General features: G+C 41.9%; 1 protein-coding gene across 1 annotated transcript in view; it reads left to right on the top strand.

The window, feature by feature from the left end:
• TMPRSS15 (transmembrane serine protease 15) overlaps positions 1-23,981 on the top strand; it is a 332,837-nt gene that overhangs the window by 228,362 nt on the left and 80,494 nt on the right. Inside the window, exons 18-19 of the mRNA XM_063448381.1 lie at positions 20,155-20,265; positions 21,949-22,075. Of these exons, the coding sequence (XP_063304451.1) occupies positions 20,155-20,265; positions 21,949-22,075 (238 nt within the window). The remainder of the gene's footprint in view (positions 1-20,154; positions 20,266-21,948; positions 22,076-23,981) is intronic.

Raw genomic sequence — 23,981 nt, forward strand, 5'->3', positions numbered from 1 at the left:
TAACCCATAAAGTATCAACATTCAATATTTACTGAAGTAAATAATTAATATTAAACTATATGGAATTTAGTTTTGTTGTGTGTTAGTTTTGTTTTTTTTTTTTTTACTATTTTTTACATGTTTAACACCAAAATGAAACTAATGTGAATCATTAAAACTAAAACGAATTGAGCAAGCATTGATAGGCTAAAGCTGTCACAAAAGGATAGGAAGAAATATGTTAGAGTTAAAGTTCTGAGGTGATGCAATTTTATTGATAGAAGCAGTGAAGGCATTAATAATGGCGGAATTATTATTGTCATGGAAACAGAACATAGAATATTAGTAAAAACAGAACATTCAGAGCTTTCAAATGAAATATAGACATCAAGGGAAGGCATTGGATGATAGAAGTCTTAAGATATTATACCAATGTATTTATGGAGAACACTTTTCCTTGAACCAACAAAGAGCAATAATTACAGTCCCCATGAAGTCACCTTACAAATTAAGTTAAGCATTAGAACACTGAACTGCAATTGACGTTAATTAGCTGTGTGAAATGGTGTATTTCCAGTTGACAATTTAAGATAAAGAGTCAACAGAGCAAGCACTTACATTAGAAGAATTCAAGCAAAACATAAAATCATTAACATACGCTTAGATATAATAAATGAATAAGGTCAAATAAAAAAAAATAATAATAATAAAACATGAGAGATTAAAAATGGTTTTGAATAACATGGACAATGGAAGCACTGTCTCATTTTTGGAAAACAAAACAAAACTTTGGTAAATGGATTTTCCAGAGAACTTTTAAATGGCGATGTTGATAACAGTGCTCAGAAAACTTCACGGGATAGTTTTAAGTAATTGTGTTCAATCACATGTTTAAACACAAATTACATGTTGTTGTTTTGTTTGTTTTTTATGCTTTCACCATATGTATAAGCTTTATTAGATTTATAGGCTTTATTAAATAATAATTAGAATAATAGGCTTATTTGTGTCTTTTAGAAAGGCAAATTACTGACAATACGATTGAGCAAAGTCTTCAGTGGGTTTTAGGTGATACAGCAGTTATATATATTTGTGGTTTCACCTGGTAAACTCAAGTGGTTAGAACTCTATCCATCTGTTATCTGCCTCTCTATATTCTAAAAATCTACTAACAGTTAATTTTGTGTATTTTGTAAATTACATGATTTTCCTATTACATGACGTAAAGTCATGATTTTGTTGAAGACACGGAGGTGAGTATTCCATATCCCTTTCTTTACTGTCCACCAATGGCAGCAAATAATATAAAAGAGATTTATTTTAAAACATGCATACATAGTAACATAGGCCACTCCCAGCCAAGTCCCAGTAGAATAGTAGGTACCACCCTCAGATCTCCCTCTTTCTTGAAGATGCAACACACCACAACAGAAAAGTCAGCAAAACAGGAAACCAGCAGACATAATTCTTCAGCAAACGAAACGTAGAAGGCCATCATTGAGAACACAGGACCATTTAATCCACAACAGGAAACCAATTTGGTACATCCAAGTAACAGCTCCAACAAAATAATGTTCCTCCAAGGTAGATGAAAGAGACATCAAACAGGACTGGATCATGCTGTGAAAACATAAAGAACAGGAGTCCAAGAGTTAAATCGGTACCATAGACCAACAACAAGGCACGAATCATTATAGGCATTAATCTACATCCCAAAACGAGCAACAGCCCATCCCAAAACTCTAAACAGGTATAATCAAAACCAAACCTCATAAATACAATGCCCCACTTACCATACCAACAAGTCCAGTCACCTATAACAAACAATACGGGTGGTAAAAACAGAAAACAAAACCGAGAAATTGCTTCATAATGGGTGGGACAATACTAAATGGAGGCAAATATTGCAAGTTTAAAGCTGATCAACCACCGCAGAAAAAACATGAGTAATAGGGCAAAAATAAAATTCACGAAACGTCGATTCCCGCGACCAATCTCCATTCTCATAAGGTCCTCCTTGTGCACTCCTGATGCCATAATCGATGAGGCAGAGGCTCCCCTAACAGAATGCACTCCAAAAACAGAAATGTCAATACCAGCTTGGCCCAGAATCCACTTCAACCATCGGGACAAGGTAGCGCTCGCAAGTGGGCCTAAAGAGGGCTGAAAATAAAATTTGAGGTGTAGATGCGGAATAATGGGGCCTGGTGCGATCTTCATATTTGCGTAAACACGCTACCGGGTATAAAGCTGACGTCAAAGTTAAAGTTGGATACGATACCGACTTAATAGAAGTCTTGGTACATCTGGAAATATTGAAAGTCACACCCTTCAGAGTGTATGATCTGGCATCAAAATCCAAAGCATGTACATCCAACACCCTTTTGCAACAAATGAGGCAAAAGAGACAAACCAATTTAGCCTACAACTGGCAAAATGAGAGATCCCGGTTAGAAGGCAAGGTAGAGAGAAAAGACAGAACCAAGACATCCCAAGTGGATGAATAATGTGGCCTAGGTGGACTGGAAAGATGGAAGCCGTGAGGAGTCGACATACTAAAGGTTGTTGGCCCGTGGGACACCCATCAAAACCACGGTGGGTTGAAGAAATAGCCGACATGTACAGATTGATCATTCGGTAAGCCCTGCCAGCGTCAAACAGAGAAGTTAGGAATTCCAGAATAGCTGTCTCAGGGCCTAAAATGGGATCCACGTCTCTGATGCCCTTCATCTTGAAATGGCGGTAGCGAACCTTAGAATTGGGGGGGCGCAAGTTGATGACCGGGCGCATTTGTCCACCTTTCTTTTCCACTAGGAATATATTGCTTACGGCCTGCTCGGGGTCCAAAGGGGCCAGCTCAATTGTCTCCTTGTCGTGGAGGGCAAACAATTCCTCGCCTATCAACCTGCGGTCTCTGAGTGAGAAACAGATTGGCTGAGGAGTTGGAATATCGCAAGGCGTGCTAACGAGTTCTATATGAAAACCTTGAACCATGTGTCTGAGGAAATTTTAGACTAAAATGTGAAAAAATTATGTCTGCCCCCTACACAAACATGAGAAAAAACTTGAGGTGTATGTAAAATCACTGTATGGGCGTCTTGAGCCGGTTTGTCCACGGAATCCTCTTGACCGCCATGGTCGACCGGGTCCTCATCCCGAGCCACGGGACTGGAAATAGTTGCAGCTGGCGAGACGGCCCCTGAATCTGTCGACCCTGGTAGATACCCGCCCCTGGAATACCCTTCTCATGGAAGACTGGGCCTTATCAAGGGCAGTAAATGCCCCTACAAATCGTCCCAGATCTTTAATAAAGTAATCACCAAATAATAAGCCCCGGGCGTTTTTACCAGCTTCAGTGAGGGTGAGATTGGCCAACTTGGGCTCTATTTTAAACAGGATGGCTTTACGTTGTGGCATGGACAGGGAGGTATTGACACTCCCGGTGAAGAAAATCGCTCTCTGGACCCAACCACGTAGTTCCTCCGGGTCTACCATACAGTTTTCGGCTCTAGCATCCTCCGCCAAGTCAAACAATATCGCAAGGGGACCAAACACATCAAGTGCCGAATCCAGTCCTTTGCCTGGGTTTCAAACCAATTTAGCCAGAAACTGTGTCATCTTAGGGTCTACCTCCGGGGTGTCACATATTTTGTTAGGTACTACAGGCCTGGGACACTCTGCCCTAAGTTTGTTGCGGGCAGCCTTGCTGAGTGGGCGCCGTACCCAGTTCTCATGGTATCAGGCCACATGGTCCGCACGGAGCCACTCAGCTGACCTGACTGAATAAGGGCTTGCCCAATAGATCACCTCCGGACGTCTCTGCCTGAGTAGAGGAAAAGAGGTCAAGGCCCAACTCAGCGGAATCCCAGTCATAGTCGCTCTCACCAGCCTCCTCACTAGACCTGATTTCTGAAGTCGAAGTCACTCTCTTTTTGTGCTTTCACACATTTCCATTGCTGCGCCTGTTCTGCCTGGCATGGAAAAGCTCTCTTGTGTGGATTGGACACACTTTCTGGGGCGACCTAAGGTATGCCAGTTATAGGGGTTCTGGAGACAGAAGGGGAGGTATGTTTGTGAAGCATCCACTGCCGGACGCGAGTGGCACGCCATGGAGCCAGTAAATGGAGCATACTCTGAATAGTTTGAGACAGGGCTGATGACATGAACCCCATGGCTGTCATAATGGCCTCCGTAACTAAGTGCTGTGGCCTGTGCACACTTGTCGTGGCCAGACAGGTCCACCAACAGGGGCGGAGAGCCTGAAGGTAGCGTGGGTCTCCCCCAGGGCTCGTGGGGTATCCATCTCACCAGTGGTAGGTGAACAGTCAGGCACTCTAGGTTTAGGCATGATACAATGACCCACACTAACACAAGAGTTATACATTTATTACAAAACCGTTACAGACAAACATTATGATGTTCTTTATTATATGTGGCTTCGGTACTTGCATTTCATACTGTACTCACGAAAGGATTACGTGCACCGATTCGTGAAACGAACAACGGACCACCTGGTCCCTGGCATGTGTCGCCACTTAACCCAGGTCACCTTTCAAACTACCGAACGGCCGACCACCCTACGGGAGGAGCGTGTGATCACTTGATCACCCAGAGCGTTGCGGTTTGCGGTGAACCGCAGGTTAATTGACGGCCTCCAGGCATTCCCATTCATGCCTTAGGGTTTCTCTTTCCTTTCACTTATTTTTTCACTAGGGCACTGTCACTATGTGTAGGTAACCAACAATCTAAGTATGGTTCTACACATTAGATCACTCTAATTTTCACTTTCCTTATTTTTCACCTCATCACACTGGACATGTTGCCTGGGAGCAGTTAACTATATTCTCTTAGACTTAGTACTACAGTCCTGCAAGCTGTTTCAATTCCCCCCCCCCCCCCCCCCTGGTTATTTTCATATAATATGGGTAAGATATACTGAGAGCCTTAGACATTACAAGTAGGTCTCATTACAGTTATCTAGCCCTCATATGTGTGGGTATGTTTGCAGTTTTGAACTGTTGATTATTTGCAAGACTACTTTTTAATCCTGTTGGCTCTATCTAGATAATTCCATAGACGCTAGCTGTGGCCTTTAGAGCTTTGCAACTAAGTCTGCTCCCAGCCTTAAGACCAGTGTTTCTAGTCAATACTTTACTTAGCAACTTGGAGCTAAGCTTATCTGCTGTCTGTAGCTATCAGAATTGACCTTCCATGATTAAAGTCTAATATCTGTAGCTATCCAAAGACAAATCTATAAAGTACTCCATTGACCAAGTGTCAGGGTACCTGAGGTCTCTACCTCCGAGAGAGGTAGAGACTTAGACGTTTATCCGTCCGGACGCCATGTTTCTCCTGTTCCTCGCGGTCGACCCGTTCACATAAACGCCGGCCGCGAGGGACTTACTTCCTTATGTAGCATGGTGCCCGGAGACCGACGTCATGACGCCAATCCGGAACGACCTGTCACTCAATCCGTTGGAGACCAATCAGGACTCGTCGGAGGCGTGTCTATCCTCTCTAGCCAGGGTATTTAAACATACTTCGCCCTGTTGCTCATTGCCCTGTCATGGTTCTAGCCTGTCTAGTCACACAGTGCTCTGGTGTTTTTCAGTTATCCTTTTGGTTTCGACCCGGCTTGTTTGACTTACTCTGTTTACCTCTGTTATCCTTGACCCAGCTTGTTACTCGCTTACCTGTCCTCTCGTTCCCTCGACCTCGGCTTGTCTCTGACCATTCTCTATACTCTCTGTACGTTAGTCCGGCCATTCTAAGGTCCGGTATACGTACCCTGTACCTGTTTGTACTTTGCGTGTTGGATCCCTGACCCGATCCTGACATTACGACAGGGCCAATGGATCCTGCAGGTACAAACAGTCAGGTTTGTCCCTCTGATTCCAGGTTTGATGCCATGGAACACAGAATGGACCAAATGGCCTTAGCACTACAGGCGTTATTATCTCGTGCTAATAACCCACCAGAGGAGACGCGTACTACTCCAATTTCCTCTGTAAATTCAGGCCTAGAGGTAGCCACTGTAGGTGCCTCTTCCCGTATTACCCCACCAGTACGTTATGGTGGTTCACCGGAGAAGTGTCGTGGTTTTTTAAACCAGATCAGTATTCATTTTGAATTGCAACCTCGCTCCTATCCTACCGATAGGGCAAAGGTTGGATTTATTATCACCTTACTCATTGAGAAAGCTCTGAGATGGGCCAACCCATTATGGGAGAACGATAACCCGTTGGTATATAATTATAATGCCTTTGTAGCTGCCTTTAGAAGAACTTTTGACCCGCCTGGTAGGAAGGTCAATGCAGCCAGATTACTGTTGCGCCTGACACAGGAGAACCGAACACTTGTGGATTATGCACTAGAGTTCAGGTCTCTGGCGGCAGAAGTCAAGTGGAATGAGCAGGCTTATATAGATGTATTTTTGAACGGGTTATCAGATGTTATCCTTGACGAAGTTGCTACTAGGGAGCTGCCTGAGAATTTAGAGGACTTAATTTCGTTCATTTCTCGCATTGATGAGCGTTTAAGAGAGAGACAGAACACTCGAGAGAGGAATCTTAGACCTACCTTTAAGTTAGCACCCGCATTTCAAAGTCCTGATTCCAATACCTCACTGTTTCCTGAACCTATGCAGATAGGCAATACTCGCCTTTCAGAGGAGGAGAAACAGTACAGGAGAAGGGAGGGATTATGTATGTATTGTGGAGTCAGAGGTCACTTGCGCCTGAATTGTCCTATTCGCTCGGGAAACGCCCGCACCTAAGTTTCTCTAGAGGACAGGCCTTGGGTGTTTCTATTTTGTCCTCTACTCATGATTATAAAAATCACAGGTTGCTGTTACCAGTTTCTTTAACGTGGGAGAAGGGAGTGCTAAAGACCATGGCCTTGATAGATTCCGGTGCTGCTGAGAATTTTATCGACCAAGCCTTTGCTACTAAACACACTATCCCATCCCAGTTAAGAAAGATACCTTTGGCCATTGAGGCCATAGATGGTAGACCGCTACTCGAGCCTGTTATCTCGCGTGAAACTATACCTATTAACTTAACTGTTGGTATCTTACACGAGGAGAACTTATCACTTATGCTCATTTCGTCTCCTTCTGTTCCCATAGTTCTGGGGTACCCATGGTTAAGGAGACATAATCCTATTATCGATTGGGAGTTAGGGGAAATACTCTCATGGGGTCAGGGTTGTCAGGAGAGGTGTCTACGCAGGGTATCCCCATTGGCTGTAATTAACACACCAGACAGTTCTACCCAGTCTAAGGGGATACAGATACCTCCTCTATACCTGGATTTAAAAGCAGTGTTCGACAAGAAGAACGCTGATACGCTACCCCCACACAGGACATTTGATTGTAAAATTAATCTATTGCCTGGTACCATGCCGCCCAGGGGTCATGTATACCCTCTATCCACTAAAGAGAATGCTGTTTTAGAGGAATATATTCAGGAGAATTTAGACAAGGGATTCATTAGGAGATCTTCCTCTCCTGCCGGGGCTGGATTTTTTTTTTGTTAAAAAGAAGGATGGTTCACTCAGACCTTGCATCGATTACCGAGGTTTGAGTAAAATAACCATCAGAAATCCCTATCCTATTCCCCTGATTACCGAGCTCTTTGACCGGCTAAAGGATTCTAAAATTTTCACCAAGTTGGATCTCAGAGGGGCATATAACTTGGTGAGAATTCAGCAAGGTCACGAGTGGAAGACAGCGTTTAATACCCGCTATGGTCATTATGAGTACACGGTCATGCCCTTTGGTCTTTGCAACGCACCTGCAGTTTTTCAAGATTTGATTAACGAAGTTCTTAGGGAATTCCAACATGATTGTGTTATTGTCTACCTGGATGACATACTCATACACTCTAGAGAGATTGAGACTCACCATAGACAAGTCAGAAAGGTGTTACACAAACTTCTGCAACACGGTTTATACTGTAAGTTGGAGAAATGCAGTTTTGACCAGACCCAGATAGACTTTCTGGGATACGTGATTTCTGGGGAAGGCTTTAAGATGGATCCTGACAAACTCCAGTCTATTCTAGATTGGCCATTGCCTAAGGGACTCAAGGCTATTCAGAGGTTTATTGGGTTCTCCAATTATTATAGGCGCTTCATTAAGGGTTACTCGTCTATTATTGCGCCCATTACCAATATGACCAAACAGGGGGCGGATACTAAGACGTGGTCTACTGAAGCTCTCGTTGCTTTCAAGAATCTCAAAGAACTTTTTGCCTCTGCTCCAATTTTAGTCCATCCTGATACGACTTTGCCGTTTCTACTCGAGGTTGATGCCTCTGAGACAGGAGTAGGTGCGGTTCTGTCACAAAGGTTAGGGGTGGATAAACCACTACAACCGTGTGGGTTTTTTTCCAAGAAACTTTCTGGGCCTGAGAGCAGATATGACATCGGAGACAGGGAACTGTTAGCGGTCATTAAAGCCTTAAAGGAGTGGAGACATTTATTGGAGGGGACCTTACACCCTATTACTATTTTGACGGACCACAAAAACTTGTCCTATATTGGGGAGGCCAAGCGTCTGTCTTCTAGGCAAGCGCGTTGGTCCTTATTCCTGACTCACTTCAATTATGTGCTGACTTACAGACCTGGTTCTAAGAACTCTAAAGCCGATGCTTTATCTCGCCAATATGAACCTTCTACTATACCGGAACCGGTTCTTTCTTCTATAGTTCCGAAATGCAATATTGTTGCTAATACGAATCTCAGGATTCACTCCCCGTTACTGGCCAAGATCATTAAGCTGCAACATCTGGCACCTAAACAGACTCCTGCGGGTCGACATTTCGTTCCTCCTGCTCTTCAACTGGAACTGTTGCAGTGTCTCCATAACAGCAAGATGGCGGGACATCCTGGTATTCGCAAAACATTTGCTTTGATCTCCAAAGACTTCTGGTGGCCTGCTTTACGTAAAGATACTAAAGATTTAATCGCTGCTTGTGAGGTTTGTACTAAAACCAAACAACCCCATACACTCCCTTGTGGATTCCTGCATCCCTTAGAGGTTCCAGAGAAACCATGGTCCTGTTTGGCCATGGACTTTATTGTCGATCTACCTATCTCTAAAAAACAGACTGTTATTCTCACCGTGGTTGACAGATTCACTAAGATGGCTCACTTCATTCCTCTGCCTAAACTACCGTCTTCTCCCGAATTGGCAGAGATATTCGCTAGGGAGATTTTTCATCTACATGGGATACCCTCCCAAATTGTATCTGACAGAGGCTCTCAATTTATTTCCCGATTTTGGAGGGCCTTCTGTTCACAACTAGGTATCAAGTTGAACTTTTCTTCTGCCTATCATCCTCAGTCTAACGGAGCTGCTGAACGTACCAACCAGAAAATTTAACAATATTTACGATGTTTTGTTTCCGAACACCAGGACGATTGGGTCGGTTTGATTCCTTGGGCGGAGTTTGCACACAACAATCTCGTCTGCGATTCTACTCATTCAAGCCCCTTCTTCATGAATTATGGCTTTCATCCGTCTATTCTTCCTTCGGCTTCTCCTTCCCAGGGGGTGCCGTCGGTTGATGTTCATGTGGCCAATTTGAGGAAGTTGTGGGACCAAACTCGACAAATCCTTATGCACAACTCTATGCTGGTTAAGAAACACGCTGATAAACGTAGAAGGGCGGCTCCGGTCTTTGTTCCAGGTGATAGGGTATGGCTGAGCACAAGGAACATCCGTTTAAAAGTGCCCTCCATGAAGTTCGCTCCCCGTTATATTGGCCCTTACAGGGTACTGACTCGAATCAATCCAGTTGCGTACCGTCTAGCTCTTCCTACTACCTTACGCATCCCTAACTCGTTTCATGTTTCATTGCTGAAACCACTTATATGCAACAGATTTTCCTCCACAACAGCCCCTCCTTGCTCTGTTCAGGTGGAGGGTCAGGAGGAGTATGAGGTTAACTCTATTATTGATTCTCGAATCTCACGGGGGAAGGTTCAATATCTGGTCGATTGGAAGGGTTATGGTCCTGAAGAGAGGAGTTAGGTACCTCAAGAGGATGTCCATGCTCCTCGTCTCCGCAGGGCGTATCACTCCCGCTTCCCATCTCGTCCCGGTTCCTTCCGCCCGGTGGGCGTATCTGAGAGGGGGGGTACTGTCAGGGTACCTGAGGTCTCTACCTCCGAGAGAGGTAGAGACTTAGACGTTTATCCGTCCGGACGCCATGTTTCTCCTGTTCCTCGCGGTCGACCCGTTCACATAAACGCCGGCCGCGAGGGACTTACTTCCTTATGTAGCATGGTGCCCGGAGACCGACGTCATGACGCCAATCCGGAACGACCTGTCACTCAATCCGTTGGAGACCAATCAGGACTCGTCGGAGGCGTGTCTATCCTCTCTAGCCAGGGTATTTAAACATACTTCGCCCTGTTGCTCATTGCCCTGTCATGGTTCTAGCCTGTCTAGTCACACAGTGCTCTGGTGTTTTTCAGTTATCCTTTTGGTTTCGACCCGGCTTGTTTGACTTACTCTGTTTACCTCTGTTATCCTTGACCCAGCTTGTTACTCGCTTACCTGTCCTCTCGTTCCCTCGACCTCGGCTTGTCTCTGACCATTCTCTATACTCTCTGTACGTTAGTCCGGCCATTCTAAGGTCCGGTATACGTACCCTGTACCTGTTTGTACTTTGCGTGTTGGATCCCTGACCCGATCCTGACACCAAGATAGTTTGAGGTGAGCCATTGTGGTGAGATTTTTTACCCAATTCGGGTATCTGACCACCTATTTTGTTATTTTTGCTAAAGACTCTTCTTATCCTATCATTAATTGATTTGGTAATCCCATTTTTCCTACTCCAGTGCTTACTATACACCTCCGGTTCTGGTGTCCAGATGGTCTAAGTAAATTCTTTCACTATTCCCATTCATGCCTTATCTCCCGATAATCTAACTATCGAAAGGGTCACGAACGGGGACCACCTATAGCCTGGCGTGTGGCCTCAGTTAGAATCTGGAATGTTGCGGTTAACCGCAGGTTAAGTGCCCCCTTCATGGCGGTCTACGTTCATCTCCTGAACAGCTGAAACATCCAGCCAGAGAGCGGGGATTCATGCACAACTCTGGCCGGTACTCGTTCCACGAGTTTGATGCCAAGGTCCCGCTGCCTATTGAAACACTCAAAAACATGGCCGCCATCTCAGGCTCAGGGACCAAATATGCAAACAGACTTTATAACAAATAACCTAAGCATATGGTTCGTGGGTTTGAGGCGCTTTTCGGTGAACTATTACACCCAGACCGGGGCTATAGAATGAATGGTAGAAGTCACGAATTCTAACTAAAAATATTGAAGTTATATATTTTTAACGTGTTTTATGTGTGTAATAAAAACGTGGTATTTAGGTGCTTGGAGATAATTGTATTGTCAAAGCCGTTGGATTCATTATCTCCAAGCTGGGCGGTAACAAATTCAAACGATGCATTGTATTCTGATTGGTTGATCCCTTGTAACATTCCTGTATCCCATCAGGTCCAGAGGGGGCTGTCCCTGGACCTGAGATTTTGCATAAATACCGATCCCTGTGTGCCATTAAAGCCAGTTCTTGTTTGACCTTCAAATCGCAGCCTCGACTCGTTTTGTGGGGGAAAGAGTATCCTAGCTGTATAATAGCTAGTGGGATTATTCTACATTTACAGGATTCATATGGACTACTAGCTGCAGCGGTTCTCCTCACTCTCTACACTGGGATCCAGATCATCCTAGCGGTCCAGCTTCCAGCTAGCCTGGGAGTAAACGTAACATAAATATATATTAACTGACACTCCAACAGCTGTAAAGTTATCAGTACAGTAAGGGTTAATAACCCAAACTAAGCAAACCAGGGGAAAAATGCAATTAGGAGAGATCTCACCAGGACCCAGATCAGCAGTAACTACACAAGGCAGGCAAGAGACAAAACCGGAAGGAAAAACACCGTTCCCAAAGCTCGCGAGACTCACGGGAGGCAAAAAAACCTGCAAAAGCGGCTAAAAACTGTTACTGAATGGGTGCGTTCAGCTGGTGAACGAAGTTCATTGACGGGTCAAACACGTCCAGTAAGTCAAAAATCGTGAACAGTTAAAAACAGCTGAACATGCAGTTACAAGTCCGCGAATGCAAAATAGCGTTCGCAAACCAAACGCGGCCGCGAAACAAGCGGTTTGTTCAAGCAAACGGCCGAACACCAGCCCCACACTGGTCGAAACTGAGCCAAACAGGGGGGGGGGGGGCAAAAGGGTGCCAAAACGGTCCAGGACTCCAGGGAACCCCACAAACAGAGGGAAAACACAGGGGCACCAAAAGAAAAAACAGAGCCGGACAAGACAAAGGCAGAACAAACTCAGACAGCAGGTACCAAAACAGAAAAACCACAAGTATAGATGAAAGAAAAATAGAAAAGTCAGAAAGGATAGGGGTACAACAAAAGACCCCCAAACAGGTAAAAAGAGAGCCTTCAGCTGGTCTGGTACCCATAATATACCATAAACATAGTAAACACAAACTGAAAATACATGTAATATAACAGCAAATACTAACAAATCACCAAATTAGAAGAAAAAAACCACAGAGCAGGGAAAATTAGGTACTTATCTGACTGTGGAGCAGCAAAGAAAGAGGAAGATCTGAGGGTTGTGCCTACTATTATACTGGGACTTGGCTGGGAGTGAGCTATGTTACAATGTATGCATTATTTTTTTCATTCTGTTTTGTATTCTTTGCTGCTATTGGTGGACTGTAAAGAAAGGGATTTGCAATATGAGCCTCCGTGTCTTGTAATAAAATTATTATGTATCTTACAAATGCGACAGATTCAGTAGGAAAAAAAAAAAGTAAGGACATAACTTGTTTGATGTGTGCTACAGGATGAAAATCATTAAGAAGATGTTGATTTCTAGCCACTGTTTAGGCTGTATTGATTTCTCAGCGGCAGGTCTACTTTATAAATTACCTTTGCATTTACTATCCTATTTAATGTGCCTCATACACCAAAAGTCACTACACTAGCAATGGATATCAATAAAGGGAGGGCAGAAGAATGTATATTTCTCTGCATTTGTAGCTCTTAATTCTACTGGATCATAAATGAACAAATTTCTAAATCCCTAATTATATGAAAAACAAAATGCACGGTGAATGAAATTAATTCATGCAGTTTGCTATTGCACTTTTTAGGTGTTATGAAGTATTGGTAAAACCCTCATCCAATAAGGGATCTGACAATAATCTGAGTAGACAGGCAATCCTACCCATCTGCTCCTCCTATCTCACAAGGTTAAATCCCCCTCACCCATGACCAGTGGGGGAATGTTTAAATTTCAGAGCTGTGAGATGAGAGGGAAATATTTGAACACAAATCAAGAAACCTACAAAAGGGTTCTTCATATGCCCCTCACTCATAGTTTGTTGGCGAGGGAATGAAAATGAATGGCTAGGCAGGAAGTAGGTTAAAAATTGGAGTAGGTGAGCGATCAAAAGGTTACACCTTACCTCTCACCCATTGGCACTGGGTAAGAGATTAAAAATAAGAGCAAATTAGAAATCATATTGCCTGCTTGGAAGGAGGAAGTAGTTTAAACCCTTAGGGACACATGACATGTGTGACATGTCATGATTCCCTTTTATTACAGAAGTTTGGTCCTTAAGGGGTTAAACAGAGGATATCTGACCTTACTGTAAACGTATGTCTCTCAAATGATTGAGATAATTAACAAAGGGTTAGAAAGGGGCCTTCCCAAAGGTCTCCCTAATACTCTTCAGCCATATTAAGTGAGTGCGAAGTTAACAAACTAGACAAATTCTCCCCTAGTATTTTTAATCTAGTGCACAGACCAAAAGATAAGGTTGAGAGTGGGTAGGCAGTCTGTTTCCCCATGGATTCTCAATTTTAAGCCCTCATGTCACTCGTGTTTGAGTCGTACAGGTCCCTTTAAGGTTTAACTGAAGAGTAGGGTACTGACGTACTCGAGAACAGGTCGCAATGCTAAGTGCATACATGACACAGACCCCTGTCAATCAATTTAATAATCTATGGCTTAGAGCATAGTATATAGATGAAGATGTGTCTGATAGCATTGTGATGGACAAGGAAAGCATTTGCTTTCATGGTCTTAAGAGTTCTTTTAGACTTTCACGTCTACTTTGTAAGTCGCACAGCGCAGATGAGTGTTGGTAATATTTTATTAACTCTCATTTTTTTTATCTATGTGCTTTGCTAGAATTGGGTTTATATTATATAGTTTATATTCCAATCATTTTGCACACAAGTCTTATCAGAGTGTCACATACAAAAGCAGATTGCACTTGACAAGGGGTAACATACTAACTCCCCTGTATCAACCACATAACTAGTTACCCCTACACTAATTAAAGCAGGCACATTATTTCTAGATTTTTTTTGTATAACAGAACTTTAAAAGTGAAATAACATGAAAAGGGGAACAGGGTAATAACTGTATATATTATATTGACCTCAATGTAATCTTTTTGGATACGCTTTTTTAAAATGATCTAATACATTGAATAACATTTCCAAATTATGTCATATTTTGGAAAATGTTTTAATATTTTAATATGTTTTGATATAATGATAATATATTGTTATATTTTGTATATATGACATAGTTTACAATCTTTTAATATTTTAAAAATACATTTTTAAAGTTTACCCAAATCGTTTAACCCCTTAAGGACCAAACTTCTGGAATAAAAGGGAATCATGACATGTCACACATGTCATGTGTCCTTAAGGGGTTAAAGAGCTTATCCAAAAGAAAATGAAATCAAGACTATTATTAGCAATACATTTGCTTGCTTCTGTCTACAAACACATTTGACAACATGTGTTTAAGCATCAGACTGTGTTCACTTAACGGGTTAAATGCTACTCTTTACCTTAAGTTGATTTATGCAAAACTGATGAAGTAGATAATTATTTATAAAAAAACAAAAAATAAGCATGGGTTTTCTCAAGTGCAGGACTGCAACAGAAATCACTCTCATGGAAAATGATGGTGGGAGTTGCATTCCAACTACGAAACAGTTATAGAGTTGGTTAATTGCACACACTGTGCAGTCATAACACATGTGACTCTTCTAAATGTGTGGCTTTTATGTCCCAACAAACAAGAGATTTATGGATTTTTATTTGCAATAATGAATTTAATATTGAATATATTAAAAAGATAATATATTCTCAGCCATTGTCGAAAAGCAAAGCTATAGTTGGTAGAATAAAATGAAATTAAACAGTTCCGAAGTTCATTTATGCACAATAGTTGAGGCAATTTGCCATTCCATGCCTAGGCATTTTTAATGTAGCAATCTACTCGGGCTGAAACAAATGTGTCCCTCCAGAGAAATATTCTTCTCAGGAAGACATATTGGGTGTTGCGTGACTATATATTTCTGTAATTTGTCCTCCTCTCTTTTCTGTATTGCATTTACTTGGTTCAGCCAAAATATGCTTTATTTTGTGCTGTTTCAGCTCCTTTGTACTTAATGTAGCTGAGAAAAGTCAAGCTTATTCTTTCTGCTTCATATATCATCAACAACACTGGCCAGATAGCAGAAATGATTATCAATAGGAGGATGATTATGCTTGGTAATGATGTATGAAGCACAAAAAAAAAAGTTACAGCAATATTTTATCAAATCACTTTTTTCATACTGTACAATGAAAGTGGTCAAAATTGTCTCTGGATACAAGAGAAGCAGTGTACGTCAGCAGATTTCTTCAATATTCTCCATTTACATGATTAATACAAATTTGATGCATATGCAATTGAATAACACATTTTTCGATTGTTATGCAAAGATTTAAAAAGAATGAAAATTAAATCCTTTAAAACACGCATCTCATAAAAATTAGTTCAACAAAAGAACATAAAAACCTTTCTTTAAATTGGCATATTGTGTCAGAATTTGCAATTAGCGCTTTTCAAATTCAATTATTTTTGTCTTGTGCTTAGAACAGGATATGTGTGCACCTGATCTCTTCCTTCTAATTTGCAGTAAAGTTTGTATCTTTTTTCAATATTTGTAGTATTTAATAAAAGGGTGGATGATTTTACATTGATTAAAACACATACAAATCACACAAATAGTACATGCAACAATGCATTACTAAAATAAAAAAAAAAAAAAATAATAAAAAAACTACAGTAAGAGGTGATACATTTGAAGACCTGACCCGAAGCTGTTCACCCAATATCAGCTAATCTCAGCTTGTACTGAACGAGGAATTTTTGCAAAATAATATTTTTAGTCATGTTTAATTTTTAATTTTGATTATGCATGGGCAAAATGTGTACTCAGTGCCAATAAAGTATAAATGATTAAAGCAATGAAAAGAACACCATAAAGGAAAAATGGAAGAAAAATGAGAGAAAAGGGAAAAAAAAACAAGAGAAGAAATTCTCAGTCAAGCAGATAGAAACAATTTGTCATGGGGTTAAACACAATCCAATTGGTCACCAGTGTTGTGATTTCTGGGTTCTTGAATCATAATGAATGCTGACAGCAAGTCTTCAAAGGAACAGCATTATTTACATTCTATTAAACAGCTTGCTGAGAAATAGCAACTCATTACATAATAACCAGTTTAAACTAGTTAAATCACCCGACCTTCTGTCTTGGAACCTACTGATCATGCATAGCATACATAGTTATATATTACTTGCTATACCATACCTCCCAACCATCCTGATATTGGCAGGGGAGTCCTAATTTCTGTAGTCTTATCCCACTACACTGACTTTGTTCCCTGGTGTCTCGCTTTTGGGGACAACTGCAAACTGTCATCAAAATATCATTAGATGTCATCATTAGAGGTGCTACTACTGCACTCAGGGCTCTAGGATACTACAGAGGGCACTGAAACTGTTTTTCCTGCTTGATTGGTAAGCCCCAGCCACTGGGGAGTGGGACTGACCGTCACCACTCCCTGTAACACACACTGCTGCTGGGGAGAGAGACCAACTGTCTCTTCTCCCAATAACATACGCTGCTGCTGGTGAGTGTGATCGGTCGTCTCCACTCCCTGTAACACCCTTGGCTGCTGGAGATGGAGGATGATACTCTCCTCTCCCAGGATTGCACACTGCCACTGGGGAGTGAGGCTGACCGTCTCCACTCCCTGTAACTCACTCTGCCGCTGGGGAGAGAGACTGACTGTCTCTTCTCCCAATAGCACATGCTGTCGCTGGGGAGTGAGACTGGTCGTCTCCACTCCCTGTAACACCCTTGGCTGCTGGAGATGGAGGACGATACTCTCCTGTCCCTGGGTTGTACACTGCTGCTGGGGAGTGAGATCGACTATCTCCACTCCCTGTAACTCACTCTGCCACTGGGGATGTAGGACTATACTCTCCTCTCCTTCTAACTCTGTCTGCCGCTGGGGAGAGAGGCCAACCGTCTCCTCCCCCCAATAACACACTCTGCTGCTGGGGAGGAAGGACAACAAACTTCTCTCCCTGTAACTCGCCCTGCCGCTGGGGAGTGAGATTGACCGTCTCCACTCCCTGTAACTCACTCTGCCGCTGGGGATGGAGGCCGATACTCTCCTCTCCCTGTAAATCTGTTTGCCGCTGGGGAGAGAGACTGACCGTCTCCTCCCCCAATAACACACTCTGCCGCTGGGAAGGAAGGACGACACACTTCTCTTCCTGTAACTCGCCCTGCTGCTGGGGAGTGAAACCGGTTGTCTCCACTCCCTGTAGCACCTCCCTTTAGGGTTGGAAATCTTGGCCGGCTGCCCCGCATCCTTGTAGGGCTGGTGGAGAGACCTCGGTCCGATCTCTACCTGCCAACTTGGGGTCTTCCATGGACCAGTCAATAAGGTCTCTTCTCTCTGGGGCTGGCTGGGAAGTAGGGGTACAGTACCCAGGTCTCCTGATGACAGGCTTAGTTGCTGGGGAGGTGGGATGAAACTTAACACTCCCGGTGGTATACAGTCCATAAGCCCCATCATGTCAGAGACAGGAGGTGTTACCCGACTAAACAGCTCCCACTCTCAGCTGGCCAGAAAAGTCAGATCCAGTTGCATTTCCGCTATCTCCATAAGGCCCAAGCTGTCTTCCCGCTCATCTCGTATGCACCAGAAGTGGGAACTGTCTAGGTCGACTAACACCATACCCTCTTCAAAAACCTCCCACAAAAGACCAGGGCCATCGTAGTGCTCTCCCTCGTTGCTTTTGAGACTGACCCTCCTCGGGTAGATAAAGAATGCATGCCACCGCATACTTCGGTCGCAACAAGCATTTCCAGTTCGCTTACCCATTCCTCTGAGGGCTGTTTTCCCAATAACTGCATCTAGAACTCTAGCTGTTCCGCTTGACGCTGGTTGTGGTCAGGATTTCCTCACACCGGAAGGGTTGAATTTCATCGATGTCCTCCTTCCAGAGATCGGTTCGATGTTCCACCCTCCACTCTGTCTCTCTTCCTTCTGGGCTAGGGTACTCCTTACTACGCAGCATATCCAGTAGTCACTGCTGGGGCCTGGCGTGAAAGTGGGATACTGCACGACGGTACATGCCTTCCATCTCTGAAGTAGTGCTGGTTTTTCCAAGGCTGTGAAGCCATCCCACCACTTGCCACCAATGTAACGGAGCTCCCTGAACCCCTGGCTGGGTACCTCCGCCAAGGACCGCTTCCTAGCTAGAACAGGGGACAATACTCAGCACTCTGGCCCTTAGTCGCCATGGCTTGACTGGGGCCCTAGAGAATTAGCTCTAGACACCCCCAGGCACTGGGTAACACTCAGTCCTGGGAGCTCTAGTCCTTACAAGGACTTTCCCCGTTGAATCTCCTGCACGCTGGAACAGCAGACACAGGAGCAGATCTTCTTTCCCTCCAAACACAGGACGACACACAGTTTTGGAGTGTAAGCTGGAATAGATTTTAATGGAGGCACACTGGCCTTTTATGCAAGTTTCCTATCAAGGGCGACACCCAGGTGGACCTTGTTGGGCACAGGGACACACAGTGAACAAACCAATAAAAACAGATTCATACAGTGAGACACTTCCTTACACAAACAATAGAAACTGTACTAATCTAACCTAATTATCTCCAAGCACAGAAAAAACATGCAATTTTATGAAACCCCAAAAAGTACCTTAAAAACACGCAAAACCCATAAAGTCACATCCCCTGATAGCCCCGATCTTGGTGAACAACATATCCAAAAATCACCCAGATCGGTTCAGGGGTTCAGGAATTTCCTGGAAGTCATAGTTTTGACCGACCGCAAGCATGGCCCATGCCCAAAATAGTTCCAGGGAAATCAGTGCTAACAGTCGGTCAAGTTCGGTAGTCTTTTACAGGTTTCCCTGCAGGGTCCATAGTCTGGTGGCAGGAGGCTCGTAAGCAGGCTTCTCCAGGAGCTCGTGACAAACTTTGGTAAAAACGGGAGTTTGCCACAAGTACTATAGGGATTGCCTGTAGCAAATGCACAGAACTTAACAGGGTACAGTGTTCCTTTATCAGGTGTACTAAACAAATATTTCACTATCAGCATGCCTTTCTAATACACAGACCACCTTATATTCATTTAAATTGGAGAGAGTGGGGTCAGTGATTTCGTTTTGATCTCTTTAAATGTTTGTCCAAATAAACTATTGTAACAAAAACCTCATAACTCATAAACTTCAATAAGAAAAAAAAATGAGATATTTCCCAAACTATGCAAATAAATTATAAAACCACTATAACTGAAAGGCATAATTATCTATTTTGTATGACTGAAGCCTCAGTTAAAAAGTATTGCCAGAATGATTTGAGATTTTATTTCACTAAATTAGAAAGTAAAATCAACAAGTTGTTCTAAGAGCCTGCTGGAAACATTTGCAATACAGTAGATGCGTGATGTTATGGCAAAAGCGATCAGTCAAGGCAGACTAATCATAGTACACATTTCTAGCAGACAAATGAGAACATGAGTGACACTGACGAGGCACCAAACCTACAGTTAAAGTTCAAGTAAGCAATGTTTTGAAAGCTTGGTGCTAAAAATAGTGATGCTAAAGATTAAATGAGCGATTACATTTCCATACATAATGTGACTTCTTCCTTCTATTTCTGTTACTATATGGTGAGCAAAATTACTACAGTTGTTAACATTGTTATTTTTTTATGGGTTTTTTTTTCAGAGCCATGCAACATAACAGAATTCCATTGTGGAGATGGAGAATGTGTACCGATTGCCGCTGTCTGTGATAAACAACTAGACTGCAACGATGGTTCCGATGAAACAAAATGTGGTAAGCTGTTGTCATAGAGAGATTGCAAATATGTATAAAATATAACTTCAAGGGATTGATACATGTACAGATAAAATACAATCTCTAAGAAGATTCCATAATGTTAATTTACTTTCAACATTTTTATTTCTATAACAATATGTTCTATAGAAGCTAGAGTATAAAAATGAATAAAAAACGGTCTGTTCCCTGCAACTGTTGTGAAATTCAAAAGATATACATAGACATACATGCATACATCTGCATTGACAAACATTCATCATAGGTATGATCGTTATTTTAGCATACAATGTTAGTGGTGATATTGTTTTACAGTTGCAGAGAGAGTTAAAGGCTGTGAGGAGTCGTGGGTACAAATTGAAAGCAGACTGTTTGTACATGGTAGGCCAAAATTCAGAGTAGAGTTTGAGGGTTTGAGAGTTTTATTATGAACCAAGTTTAATGATATCAAATACAATGAATGCTTAACGTTTGGAAATTTGTTTGACTAGGAATAGTGGGAGTTTGAGCGCATTACTTATTTTTGTGTATTTGCTTTTGTATCACAATGCTGTCACTCATCCCATGTGTTCCCTATTAAGGGTTAATAAGTATGTAGGGGTTTTGAAAAATACCCCCCTCTGTCTCATTAGATTATTTATTTATTTTTTGCTGGAAGCTGAAGCAAGCAAGGTGAATTATTTTAGGACCCACCTAAGAGGTTAGCCTTGACGTGGCAGGTGGGCTTACATCTAATGGCTATTGGAGTGGAACTAAAACCCTTCATTTCTATAAATATGCAAAGATATTTGGAATATTTGAATTTTTCTTTGGTTTTTATTGTATGTATTGAGGCTGATGTGTTCTCTAGTCACTTCTGCTGCCCAGGAGTAGTGGGAGTTTGAGCGCAGAACTTATTTTTGTCTATAGGTACAGGAGATGACATCTTTTAAATGAGCTCCTTTTGCCACATCACAAACTCAAGCTCTTTTGATTGCATTGTTCATAACATTGGTTAATGTTATGAGCTGCTCAAAACTACGTGGCTTATTCACGTACACCCGTCCATTCAGAGATCCCCAGAGGAAGTAATCGGGAGCTGAAAGGTGGATGCCAATTAATATGGGAATGCCATTATTGAAAATAAAATTCCACCTGTTAAAATTAACTATTAGCAAATAAATTATGAACCTGTCAACTCCTTCTTTGAATTTTGGCTCACCATAGTATTTATTGGGAGGCCATCATGGCCAGGGGATTTGCCTGATTTACATGTTTTGATTGCAAATGCTATTTCTTCCTCAGTCAATTGGTCATCTACGGTCTGGACTTTATCAAGCATGAGTCTTAGATTATATTGCAGAATACAGATTGGCCCATTTTTGCACTCATTTTGGTTTGTCCAAATGTTTCCCCCGAATATTTTTTATGAATGACATTCATCTGTCCTGAACCTCCACTTAAACAAGCATTGGACATCCCAAACTAAAGTTATTTTTTTTGAAATTATTTGGCTGAATCAAACAAGTCTAATAATTACTATAATTTTAATTAAACAAAGCCAACAAAAAGAGGTACATGGAAATAGCAATGAAGATGTAGTGTTGCATTTATTTCTAATGATCTTAGTATATAGTTATATATATTTAAAAAAATTCAGAAAACAACTTTTAAAAAATGTTATTATTGTGATTTTGCTTTCAGTTCGTTTTCTTAATGGTGGTTCTAATGGACTAGTTCAATTCAGGATTCAGAATGAGTGGTATACAACATGCGCAGACAATTGGAATGAAGACATTTCTAATAATATATGCAACCAATTAGGACAAGGGTGAGTGAATTATACTTCAAGTGGAAACCATGAATACTGTAAAAATAATTTTATATATTTGTTAATTAAATAAGATAGGTGTTAGATGTAGAGATAGATAGATAGATAGATAGATAGTGAAAGAGAGTGAGAAAAGAGAGCAAACATAACAGTGAATTGTGTATTAGGGGGAATTATGGCATTAAGGGGATCAAGACACATTGTATTTTTTTTAGTCTTATTGGTAGGGTAGATGTTAGTGTTAAAGTTGACTCAGTGTTAGGACAACACTGGAATGTACACAATTTTTTAGTGTTATGGTTAGTGTTAGCGTTGGTGTTATGGTTAATGTTATTGTTAGTGTTAGTGTTAGGGTTAGGGTTGGTGTTAGTGTCAGGAAACCACAGAGGCATGGATGATTTTGCTTGTCTTAGGGTTGGTGTTAGGATTGGTGTTAGCTTTGGTGTAAGTGTCAGGAAAACACAGAGGCATGGTTGATTTTGTTAGTGTTAGGGCTGTTGTTATGGTTAGTGTTAAAGTTAGAGTTGATGTTAGTTTTAGAGTTATGATAGCACGGGGACTGTAATATATTTTATGGTTTGTGTGAGTGTGAGGGATAGTGTCAGGCAATCTCAGGGCAGCTCCAGAGAATAAATGTCCCAATGTGCACAAGATTAGTAGGAGTTTTACATCCAGCTAGCAGCAGCCATTTTAGCTGCTATCAGTCATCCTGCTTGGGTTATGTTTGAATTAATATGGCAGCAGATGTAGATAGATATGACTGAGTTTCGGGACCCTATAAAGCATGTTTAAATTCAGATTGTCCATCAGATGAATAATGCATGGATAATATCACTAAGCATGCAGTTCAGGATTCAGTAACACCCTAATCACCTCTATAGTTGAGCACTCAAGCTATGTGTTTTATATAGTTATTTTATTATAATTATATGGATCACAGTGCTGCAAGATTGGGTTATCATACGTGTGAAAGGAAATGTCATTGCTAAGTTGAAGACAGTTCTGTTTCACTCTTCACAGCAAAACAATCTGTTAGAGCATTTTCAAGTGTCCAGCAGAGGTAAGTCTACATCACATTCATAGTAAAACTCAGTATCCGCATGGACATCTTCCCCAAATCCTACATGCATCAGCATATTCGTAATTTTCTTCCTATAATGCAACTATTTTATGTGTGTGTGGGTATGCTTGCTGTGATGCTATGTTCCCATTTATTTGGCAGCATGAAATACCTGCAGTTTAAATACAATCATGCCAGGCAATGGTTTGCTAGTTAATTATGCAAAGTTGGCCTTGAGGACCTTTTGCATTCTAGTTGTCAAAATGATGACAAAGAGATTTCACCCCATGCTTCCTAAAGCAGCTCCCACAAGGTGGATTGACTCGATGGGCACTTCTTACATACTATACATCAAGCTGCTTCCACAATTGCTCAGTAGGGTTGAGCAGTTGATGACTTTGCTAGTCACTCAAGAAAAAACAGAATACCAGCTGACTGGTAAATAGTTCTTGAAAAGTTCTGAAGTGTGCTTTAGGTCATTGTCTAGTAGTAGGAGACCATTATAAAAAAAAATGATTCCAATCAAATGCTGCCTGATGGCACACTGCAAATGAAGTGATATCCTTCCTTCTTCAAGATCTCTTTTTACCCTGTAAAAATGTTCCACTTTAAAACCACCAAAGCTCCCCCAGGCCATCAAATTGCCTCCACCATGCTTGACAGATAGCATCAAGCACCCCATCCAGCATCTCTTCATTTGGTCTGTGTCTCATGAATGTTCTTCTTTGTGATCTGAACGCCTCAAACTTAGATTAAACCATAACACTTTCTTTCCAATCTTCCTCTGTCTATTGTCTGTGTCCTTTTGCCCATCTAAATATTTTCTTTTTATTGGCCAGTTAATGC

Source organism: Pelobates fuscus, chromosome 1, assembly GCF_036172605.1.
Source record: "Pelobates fuscus isolate aPelFus1 chromosome 1, aPelFus1.pri, whole genome shotgun sequence".
Lineage (NCBI taxonomy): Eukaryota > Metazoa > Chordata > Amphibia > Anura > Pelobatidae > Pelobates > Pelobates fuscus.